The sequence below is a fragment of the Halyomorpha halys genome, unplaced genomic scaffold (genome assembly GCF_000696795.3).
Source record: "Halyomorpha halys isolate HHAL.00 unplaced genomic scaffold, Hhal_1.1 Scaffold15.1, whole genome shotgun sequence".
Lineage (NCBI taxonomy): Eukaryota > Metazoa > Arthropoda > Insecta > Hemiptera > Pentatomidae > Halyomorpha > Halyomorpha halys.
In genome coordinates this window covers 730,830-742,733 of record NW_027108914.1, presented here as the reverse complement: position 1 = coordinate 742,733, position 11,904 = coordinate 730,830, and the positions used below count along the sequence as shown (strand labels likewise).

Below are 11,904 nucleotides of genomic sequence, written 5' to 3'. Positions count from 1 at the left end.
ATTTTTTAAAAAATTTTCTATACTTACTGTGGTTGTTATCTTGTTCTGTTTTTAGCCCTGAAGAAGGCTAGAAACTCTAGCCGAAACGTTGGCACATTAAAATAATTTAATCGTACTTATTTGTGTTTTTCATTGACCGCACCCCCAACCATCTTCTCCTCAAAAATAATTTTAAAAAAGATTTTAAATTATAAACTATTTTGCCTTTTGTCAAAATTTATCTTTAGAAGCATTAATTTATATTATATATTTTTTTAAGGAACATAAATATAAACCAATATTGTTTATCCTATATTATAATGATATATTCACGCTTAAAAACATTTAATAAAAGTTTTTAATAATGACAATTCCAAAAAGAATTCTAATTGTATTTTATTTTTTATAATCACTGTGTGTGACTAACAAAAATATTATAAATATATTATAACAAGAGGTTAGGAAATCGTTAAAGCCATTAGAAGGAACCTTTAAAGCCGTATATATCATCGAATACTCCTAATAATGGAAATGTGCTTACCTTGCTTTAGATCCCCCAGAGTGTCCACCAGAACGTCACACTCCAAAGCCTCCCAGGGTGTCTTTCCTGCCAACCCGTACTTGAGGGCGAGGTACCTGGCTATCGCATTACTCTGGCCCACTTGACCTTCTCCTTCCACCTCCAAGATTGGCACCATTCCGAAAGGCATGGCTGAAAGCAATCAATAACCAATTATATAACTTCAATATCCAGGGCAATTATTGTTTACATTTACTTATCAAATGCAATAAGTTACAAATGTAGATGATAAAAATATTTTAAAAAAGCTCTTATAAAAAAAAATAAGTAACTTATATAAATGAATAACGGATTCAATAACGAAAATAATTATTATTAAGTGAGTAAAGGAACTTCCAGGTTTGGGTTCAAATCCGGTTGTGAAAGATGTAACGTGTACAATGATGTGACGTGTCTTGATTCTTACCAAGACTATAAAGGGGGTCATGGGTTGAGGGATAAACCTGGTGGTTCAAAATACTAAACTCCTGATACAGTGACATGATTTGATACTCTCTTATTTAGTACTAAATAAAATTGTATAGGAGTCCTAACATAATAATTTAGCTAAGCGAGAAGGTCGTAAAATAGTTGGCTCCAGTTGTTTCTTGGGCTCCAATACCTGATCTGTCGATGTCTACATACAACCTGAACTGGTGATTGTAACTTTTTTTTTTCTTTCACTAGAATCCATCGTTTAGAATTAATAGGTGAAAAACAAGAAAAAAAGATACTTCAAATGTCTAATCCAACTAACTGCTGAATTTACAGTTTTAATTTTATACATTTTAATTTATATTAAATAATTTTATTTTATTTTTTATTATTTTTATTAGTTGTTGGCATTTTATTTACTTAAACCCGGGAGAGGATTTTTTTAAATAATTCATTTATTGTTATTTACAACTGTATAAAAATATATACAACAAGTAAATTTGCTGTAGGTGACATAGTGACATGATACAAACATGTGGAGAATCTACCCATGCATAGAACTCCAATAACATTTCTAGAGGAGATCATCTTTTTTTCTGACGCCTAGGAGGATTATTAGATAATGAAGGAGAAGCTAGGTTAGAAACAAGTGGATTTGGGTGGTTGGGAAGTTTATCAAGGAAGGATTGGTTCCTGGTTCTGGCCAAACTTGATTCGTGACAAAGTAAGGAGCAGTAAGGATTTTACGAAGGATTTCGGACAGTAAGGATTGGGTTCGGGAGGAATGTAATGGTTTAGTTGAGCCCCATAGCTCAACTCCGTATGTCGAGATAGGCCTTATAATAGTCATGTAGATCAGTCTTTTGTAATGGATTGGCAGTTTGGACCGTTTGTCTAGTAAATGTTGTAATAGTTGGAATCGACGAACAGTCTCCTGTCTTTTCAGTCTGGTATGAGGATTCCATGTCAGTCGTTTGTCCAGATGTACTTCTAAGTAACGGAGGAAGAGGATTTAAGATTTAATCGAGCAATATTTAAAAAGTGGCTAAAATTAGAAAAAAAGTGAAACTAGCACTGCTGTCCTCCGTGGGAGCCATATTTATCTTACCTTTGAACCAGACACTTATACCAAGTATGTTGGTTTATGGTATACGGTATGTCACGATCTCACAAGAGGAGGTAATAACACAAAAAATTAAAGGCAATCGTTCCCCGCCGCCCCGCCCCTCTAAAACTCCTATTTACTTAAAACGGGAAGTTTCCTCTTCCGACTTAGGATAGTTAAATCTAGCAATATTTAGAAAGTGATTAAAATTATAAAACGGCATGAATCTCTGTTTGGTGGTTAACACCCTTGTGTACTCCAACATTGGTTAAAATGACGGTTTATCTACAGGAAACATATCTAATCTAACCAGAATATGAGATTAAAATAAAAGGTGGAGATTTATTTTATAGCCACAAAATAAATTTCAAGTTTTTCGGGCCGGATTGGAACTGAAGTATCTTCTGAATACTCGGAGGTTAACGTTAATGAAATAACCCGAAATAAGAAGTTATTTTTTAATATCAGTTACCAAAAAAAAAAAAAAAAAAATAGAGTTTTTAAAATATACTTATAAAAAGATGTTACTTTTTTTTTTGTTTAAATCTGATGGAAATACAAAAAAGTTCTTAGAAAAATAGTGTAAATTGGCATTCAATAATTGAGGAAATAAGTGTGATTTCAACTTTCAACTCAGAGTAGTTTGAATTTTTTTAGTTGAGTTTTACTTTTAATACAAATATACAATTAAAAACATACTCGAAATTCATGAAATATGTGATAATGTACAATTACATACATACTACATGTTAGTTGTAAAAATATAACCATTTCTGAACGCATGAGGGAAATGTTGAATAATAATGGAGAGTAGCGTTCGCTCAGGGGAGGAGAGGGAACTCCAATCTCCCTGTCGGCTAGGGGTTAGTCCCTGTCCCAATACGAATTTTCTAGAAAAGAAAACCCCAAGGGTTTTCTTTTCAAATGGAAAATCCGGCATCTATAGCTATTTTGTATTCAAAACCTCCGCTTATAAGGGTTGTATAAACTAAACTAAAAAAGGATTGTTACTAAACAATATTTTTTTCTTGACTGAATTTACGATTGAATCAATCGATAAGAAATTCCTACTTGCATGAGGAACAATCACATCACGTTATCAGTGGTATTTAAGTAGCTATATAAAAAATAAAAGAAGCCCATTATGGCATAATTAAAGATCCAGTTACATTCCAAGTATGATAAATTCATCTGTTAGATTAAAAAATGGTTAAATTGATTTAGTGGATCATGATGAATAAAAACAATCCTTTAAATTATAACAAAATTTTTTCTTATAGTTCAAATTGTTATTATTATTTTGGTTTAAACAATAAATTAGTATGGTTTAAATAGATTTGAATTTAGTACTCTATTGCATCAATAAATAACAAACAATGAAATATCCGATGTTTTTACTCCTTTTACTTTTCGTACGGGATTGGTTTTGAATTCCATTCAATTGTTTGCTGTATCTTTGCTAATATTAATTCCATATAAATCTTTCTAATTATCCCAATCGTTTGGTTCAATTCTTATCCACCCATTCTTACCATTCGAAAGCTGAAACGGCTGTGGCCGAAAGTAAAGTAAAATGGGCAATTGGAGTTCTGGCAATAGTCAGATTCTCCGCTCATGTAGAGTGATTGGGGCTTTAGTGCACTTACTCAGCCTCCACTGGCTCATTACCAGTGACGCGGTGAAAGGCTGCGCTGGGCTCTGCGTGGGGATCATCAGGTCAAGATTGTAAATATAGAATATAGTTTATTTTACTTAGTTTGGTTACGTCCAATCTATTTATTTATCTGATTATATACATAGATATTTTATTTTTTTGTATGAATATGTTCATTTACCACTATTACTCATTGCCAAAGTTAGTCAATGTTTAAATTCTATTAAAATTTTTCTAGGCAATTTAAGATAATTTAATAGAAGATAGTAAACATCTATAGAATGTACTGGAAAATGTGTCAAGTCCGCCCAAATACTTTTAAAATCTTTAGTTAAAAATTTTAATATACCATATATTTGCTATTTATGATCCAATTTTGATGATGATTTTTTTGTTTTGTAAGGGATTTAATTATTTTTTAAATAAAAACTATAATCCACGAGAATTTCACCCTTTAAATTAATTTAATTTTCTTGTTAATTCTTAACTGAGGAGGTAGTTGGAAAAAAGGCGTTTGAGGTCAAAAGCTCTTTTTCCTGGTATTTCACTTTTAGAATCCTTGATATCCATTTTATTTGTACTTACTAATGGTTCAAAACTGGAATGTGATGGTAGGAATGAATAATAAACAAAGTAGTTTACATTACTGATTAACTAACTTATGACAAAACATTTAATATAAATATATGACTATTCAATTATAATGAAGATGACTCATCCTGAAGATGGGTGAAGAGACCGTAAACGTCGATGAAGGAACAATATTGGTGTAAAAATATAGGAAGGATTTTTCACAATAAATAATTACATGGAATAAAGTGATTAATCTTCCAATTTAAACATTGTATTAATCAATGCTTTTTTTTATTCTTAATTTTATATTTAGTAGACAGAGACCGTTTTATTCGATTTTTGGATTCAACATATCTTGTACCGTGAAACCTCAAAGTATGAATGGATTATTTTTTTTTCTTTCTCGATAATATTCCCTTGAGTTTTATTGTTGAAATTAATAAATCAAAGCAAATCCTATTGTAGAAACCCTTAATTGAAAAAGAAGTCATGCTATCCACATTAAGCATTTATCAAACCTATATTATATGTGGATATTTGATAAGAGAAAGGTAAATTCCTTTCAATGTAGCACTAATATTAAAATTAATTGATAGTGATAAAAAGGCAAACAGATATTAAAATTTATAAGTGACGGCAACACGTTAAATTACACTGAATTTTATACATTATGATCCGCTTATGTAGTTATTATAAATTCTTAAATGAATATATTTACGATCGTAATCGAAACTTTCCTCATGCTATTGAAATATTTTCTTTTAAGTATTGAAACAGGTGAGTTTTTAACTTGAAAAAAGTCCTATGGTAGTAGGAAAATCAAAGGACATGTACTATTCTTCTTAAACTGTGCTATTAATAATGCATCTTTCCTAACAGATATCTGGACTTAAAAAAAAAAAAAATCAAATCCATATAACTTATTTTTAAGGCAAACACATTTTCGACAATCAAACACATATCTTGGTACGTCAGTGGCTCAGCTCTGTATAAAGATTTAAACATACCAATCCTCAAGGATCACTTAAGGACTCACTAGCATAAGGTTTCACTGCAAGCTTTGTCACTAGAAACCAGTTCGAAGGCATTCATAGAAGGATTAAACTGGGTTAGAGGTGTCCTTGAAGAATAGGAAATATCACTGTTATTTCTGATGGTGTTGCGCGAATCTCTGTTATTGGCATAATTTAAACAATTTGAACCTTCCTCTGTAATTACAAAAGGATATTTCAACGACTCAAACACATCATAGCTCATACTAATCAAGTGGAGTGCTCTTGTTGAATGTCTCGCTTGAGACAAAGTTTAGTGATTGTTTTCGCAACTACTGAAGGTCTCGATGGAGCACAAAGGATATTCCACCGCGCTGCACACAGCGATTAAGTGGGAGGGACTTTTAATAACATTCTATTTAGAGGATGGCTAGATAAAGTAGTTCGAATCTGGCTTAGCAATCTTGTAGTAATAAACTGGATAGTTGAATGTCTGGGTTGGGCCATCTGTAGATTTTAGCTGTTTGAACGTCCAAAGAGCATTTTAGTCGTTTAACAGCGCCAATATTATTTCATATATTATGATGAAAATGAGCAAAAAAAAAATTTTTTTTAATCAAAATAACTTCCGTTAGCTTCAATTTATTACACCCACGCCCACTAAGAAATTTACTTCTAATTTTATGCTACTGTTCTACCTTTAAAACAACCTTACATACCAAATTTCAGGCCATTTGATCCAAAGACAGAAATTACAGACGCTCAAATATATCAGGGAAAAATATGACTGTTGAAACATTAAAAAATTCAGCATTATAGGATAAAGTCCGTAACAGTCTTAATATTCTTGATTGCCCTACCGATTCTTGGTCGCTATACTGTGCATTATAGGATATTGGCTGGTAATGTGTCCTCTTCTTGTACGTACCCTTTTAAGCTTGAAGGAAGAAGTTAAACGGGGAGGGGAGATGTCTTTCTGTTTAAATTACAATAGTGGATATTCTCATTAAGTTCTAAGGGTGTGGTTGAAATTTGAAAAAGAATAGGGTTTGTCACCCTCTGCTTTTAAACTTTCAATCGCCTTCTTCTTCTTTGTCAACTCCTAAATCGCTTTCCACTTTTTTCAAGGTTTCCGTCCAAAAACTATTCTACTCCAATGAAATTCAACTGTCCAAAAATCTGTTATTTTCATGAAAATGCTAATAAAACACAGTATCAGTATCAAGTTTTGTTAAACAAGAGCTATGTATAAAATATTAAATTTTAATTTTTTATGGTAATCATTGATTTTTCAGCTGAGTTTATTGGTGTTTTCGCTAAGTATCATAAATAAAGTAAACATAATTAAAGATAAATGGATTTCAGTAAGCAAGTACGTAACCGGGTCTAAATTCGCGGATACGGAAACATTTTTTTATTCTGACTGTATCGACCAATCTAATTAATTGAACTGTCAACCTTGTCAAACCCTTCACCGAATATGCAGAGAGGGTAATGGGAATAGTCGGGGAAAATTCATGCAGATACTAATCAACTTGTTTTGCACAATAGCTTCATAAACACTACTAAATGTTTACTGAAATTGGAATATCAATAATGAATTCATTAGTATTATGTTGTTCAATTACTCCTCTACCGTAACCGTTGCCGAAATCATTAGTTATTTCTCTTGGCATAATGCTGCTCTTTCATGTTTCGCTGTTTCCCAATTTTAGGCGGTTTTTAAATATTACTCGATTAGATCTCTCCTCTTCCCGTTTTAAGCTAATATTTCAAACGTGCTATAGGACTGTCGCTCCCTGGGGGTCTTAGAGGTCACCTATCCAAGTACTAACCACGCTCGACTATATACTAAATACGTATGTATATATATTCATATGTTTATTCTGTTATTTTTCTGTTTAATAAAGGAAGTAAGAAAGAAAAGGTCTTAGAAGGGCGGGCCCGGCTGGGATGGATTGCCTTTTTTTTGTATAGAGAGTGTGAGATTAAGACATGCCGTCGAACAACCTCCTACCTGTAATTGTCTGTTTGAAAAGTTAGATAAGTAAGACTACCAAGGAGGTTGGAAGTAACGGGTTTCACGCCGTTTTTAAAATTCAGGCACTTTTTAAATATTACTATCTTAAGTCTCCTCTTCCCGTTTTAAGCAAATATTTAAAAACTGATATAGGACCGTCATTCGTTTTCTAACCTCTAACACCAGCCGGAATGGCCACTCCCCATTTCTTGTAAGCCCCCAGCTATCATGCCACCAATGTGTAACCGCCTTCAGCGAACCATGTTTGCTCATCTCATAATGCCATACGGCAAACCAAGATATAATGTAAATTGTATATGTATAATGTATTGCATTATATATTATGTAACCATATCCAAAATAAAGAAGTTTGGAAAAAAAAAAAATCTAACCTCAAAGAACAGTGCAGAATCAAAATATACATTGGTATATATATATTCATGCTAAAAACCATAAATTCAGAAATAGGGGTTCTGGAAAAAAAAAATCTAACCTCGATTGAAGTTGGACCAGATGATGGGTATGGTTATGACCTTGCTCAACATGATGAGCAAAATCTTAGAGAAGCAATATAGCTGAGGTCATCACCACCACTATCCAGGATGCAGCTGACATTACCATCCCCAAGTCCCCGCCACAACCTACGCCTTCAGAAAACCGCCAAAGCACATTCTCGCCCTCACCGGTCTACGTAACAACCTTCGCAACATCTTCCAGCGCACGCGTGACTACAGTTTGAAGTTGGTCATCAATGCGATGACTCAGCAGATAGCCAGCCTCATGCGGGACTAGAAGACCTCGCTCTGGCGTGACCAGTTACGGAGGACCCATGACGTTCACCGCCAGTTCTGGAGATTCGTGAGGATTTTCGTCAACAAGAGGAAGAATGTGTACCTCACATCAGGCGACGATCTACTCACATCGGGGGAACAGGCTGAACTCCTGGCCATATCTATGCAGCAAGGGATGCTGAACGGACGATCAGAGCTCCTCATCCACAACCTGGACCATCGAGCCCCAATGATAAGCCTCTATTCTCCTCCTTCAACCAGCTTGAGTCTGTACTACGATGCGTCAAAAGGAAAAAGGCATCGGGACTGGACCGAATCCCGTATGTACTGATAAAAATGCATCCTAGGAAGGCTTAGGCTTCACCACCTGATGGAACACTGCAAAGAGGAAAACGTCATTCCACCACAGCAGACCGGATTCCAGCGGAGAGTCGCTTGTGAGTACCACATGGCGAAGATCCAAGTGGACACCATAGGGCAGATGAAGAAAAACAGTGTGAGGGCCTTTATCTCACTAGACTGCAGCCAAGTCTTTGAGTGTGTATCTCAGCCGCTCCTACTACGCAGACTGGAGGAATAAAAGTTTCCCGCCGCCCTATGCCGACTGATCGGAAGCTACCTCAGTGTAAGATCTTTCGTTGTACGGGTTGACGAGTGCTTCTCTTCTCCATTCTCCACCTGGAGAGTATCTTACTATTGGTCGTCTTTACGGCGCCGGTAGTAGCAATAGATTACTCTAAGCCAGTAGTATCAGCCTACACGGACGACATCGGCATCTACGCATCCAGCATCAATGCCAAAACAGCATAACCTTCGCCCAAGACGCAGCAGCGACCATCACTAATGCACTTAAACTTATTGGGATTAGGGTGAACCCTGCCAAGACGGACGCCATCGTGATGTTCCAAAAAGGAAAGATCCCACTACCTCCCTCCTTAAAAGTCGACGAAGTTGACCAGTGGGTCTCATTAGTTTAAGGTTAAGTTTCACTCCCCATTCTCTGTAAACCCGCTTTTAGCGAACCTTGCAATTCTCTTTATTTTTTTTTATTTATTGTAATTATGTGTATATATTATGTCTTGTATATATTGTATTAGTTGGAAATAAAGTAGGATGGGAAAAAAAATCTAACCTCGATTATCTTTGGAAGAGAACTGGTTTGTTCAACATGGTATAGCTCTTTTTATTTATTTTTTTTGTAAACACCTTTATTGTTATATTAGTATTACTATGTATCATACATATTACAGGGAAATACAAATATTTCATTTGTATACCTAGATATATTATTTCACTATAATATGATATATCTCCTATTCCATAAAACCTGGTGGGAGCTCGTAAGCGCAGCAAGGAGTTGGTAAGCTTTTGACTTTTGACGAGCATATTGAAATAAGAAAAAAGAAAAGGAAGAAGTATTTAAAAAAACACTAAGTGATGGGCTATACAAGAAAATTCAAACTTAATAAAAATCAAAGAAACAAATATTGATAAACTTAATAACAGTAAGAAATCGAAACGCAATTAGATAGGATTTAAGTACAGATAATTCCGCATAAATTTTTGATCTGTGTGGATTCACTAAAATTGTTGCAAATTTGAGGACACGTGCTTCAATTGTGAACGGAAAAAAAATAACCATCACTAAATAGGCTAGGATAAAGGGGGTAATGGAAGAGGAAGTAAATTGTTTCTTGTGGAAGCTTTTACGAACATTGTTTGAGATAAACCAAGTAAAATATTGCACTTAATATTTCTAGTTACAATTTTGGGGGGAGCATTTGTAATCCAAAGGAACTTTCATGAGGCTTAAACAAGACTTGATGAAACAGCTAAGAGCTTCTTTTGAAACTAAGTTCTCTCTGAGGGTGAAACTTATTTTCCCAACTTTTGCCTCTAATAAAAGAGGGACTATTGAGTGTATTTGTTTTGATATGGAATTCAGTTTGCCGGTAAAATAGGTCTTTAGAATATACGGCTCGCTGGTGTTTACTTTCTGTAGTTGAGAAGTTATTTGTATTAAATATTTTTGTTATTAAAATTTACTCTAAATAAATTAAAACCTGCGCATCACACAACTTACAATTACCACGACTCGGAGTATTGTGTAGATTGGTGAGTAGTGTAGCTATTTTTGGGATTTTCGAGAAAAAAAAAAAAAAAGAGGAAATTATGAACAAATAATTTTTATAATTCTGTTGCTATAAAATTTCTTATGCTATAAAATTTTAAATTTTCTTGAGGTTGGAGTAACAAATTTAAATTTTTAAATTCACAAAAAGTAATGCAGTTTAGCGAAGGCGTAATGCAATCGAATGCCTCTATTATTCCCTTTTTTATCTTCTTTAGTTTTTAAAATTCTTTAATATTTTGTATTAAATTATTATTCCTAACAATGAGAACTGTTTATTTTTTCCATATAAACAAAATTAAATGAACTTTTGGGGAAGATTTAAAAAAAAAAAAATCATCATTTATGCCCTGTTCGGCAATTTGAATGGGGATAGGAACTGGCCAGTTGTACAAAGAACACTTTTTTGGGCCGTCCGTAGCTCAGATGGTTAGGCCTAGGTCTATTGTTTTGAGATTTGCGGGCGGCGCAGGTCCGATTCCGCCCTGGGGCGTTGACTTTTTTCGTTATCACAAAATGAAAAACTTGACCCCCCACCATGGTTAGAATAGGTTGGTCACCTGTTGATAACTAGGTAAACGAAGGTGATCGCCGTGGCCATGCGAGCTTAATCAAAGCATTAGAGTTGGTTTGGAGAAAATCAAAAAAATGTGAAAATCTATTCTTTAAAGTGGCACTTCTGGTCTGTTGATTTTGGCTAATAAGTAACAGCTACTTATTCCCAGGAATATCCCCGCTGTAAATATGTAATTACAGTTTCTTAGGCCTTTTTTTTTTGTGAAAATTTCATTTTTTGGAATGAGGAACTAAAAAAAAAAATTGTTAGCCTCATCATACTGATCAGTTAGACACTAGACGGTATGAGAGAGCATTAGTAGTCGAATATATTTAAAATTATTCTCTGTTTTTTTCCCTCTTCGACTCATAGCATTGACAATACGCAGCTAAGGTTTTATATAGATGATGTAGGATTCCCGTGAGTTCCGAATAATAGTTTCCACCATGGTTTGAAATGATTTTTTCGACTTCCAGCCCCTCCAAAAAATTGCTCGCAAGAGGGTTGGTTCCACTACTTCCGAACCAAAGCTCTTTCGCCAAACTAATCTGTATATTTTTCTTATAAATAAGAAATACATTTTGTATAAATGTTCTCTTTCTCTGTCTGTATCATATCACTCTGATCAGGATCATTCCTTTTGAATGTTATCATAAGATTCGATACAGTTTTCTAGACCATGTCCGCTCTAATTCCGATATGGTGGTGTATCAAGGAAAATGCGTTTTGCGCAAGCGTAATCGACAGTATTTGATGTTGGACTATCCTGTATTGTGAAACTAGGGAATCAAACTAATTTTCTGGTAATAGCATTAATACATTTTAAAAATCATTCTCCTAATATTAAACATTCCTGTCTCCTGATAATAGAAATGTATGATTTTTTTGCCCTCACTGGTTCTCAATGCCTTAAATTCCTTGTTTAAAAAAATAAGACTTAGATTTTTTATAAAATAGTCAATTTATAACTTTTTTTCACGTAAAAATCTCATTTGTGAAATTATTTCTTAAGATTGGGCGGGAAATACACCTTGTAATTCTGTGTAAATTTCCGTATTTTTTCAACAATTTGAGGATTTTGCAAAAATTGTATAGCTCTAAAAATTAAA

At 34.1% G+C, this 11,904-nt stretch overlaps 1 protein-coding gene and 1 long non-coding RNA gene across 2 annotated transcripts in view; one reads left to right on the top strand and one right to left on the bottom strand.

Moving 5' to 3' along the window:
• Window positions 1–11,904, top strand: part of LOC106680070 (uncharacterized) — a 200,636-nt gene that overhangs the window by 50,605 nt on the left and 138,127 nt on the right. The window lies entirely within an intron of this gene.
• The window catches only part of LOC106680062 (glutathione S-transferase), a 198,823-nt gene that overhangs the window by 48,809 nt on the left and 138,110 nt on the right, over window positions 1–11,904 (bottom strand). Inside the window, exon 3 of the mRNA XM_014419529.3 lies at window positions 521–691. Within this exon, the coding sequence (XP_014275015.1) occupies window positions 521–691 (171 nt within the window). The remainder of the gene's footprint in view (window positions 1–520; window positions 692–11,904) is intronic.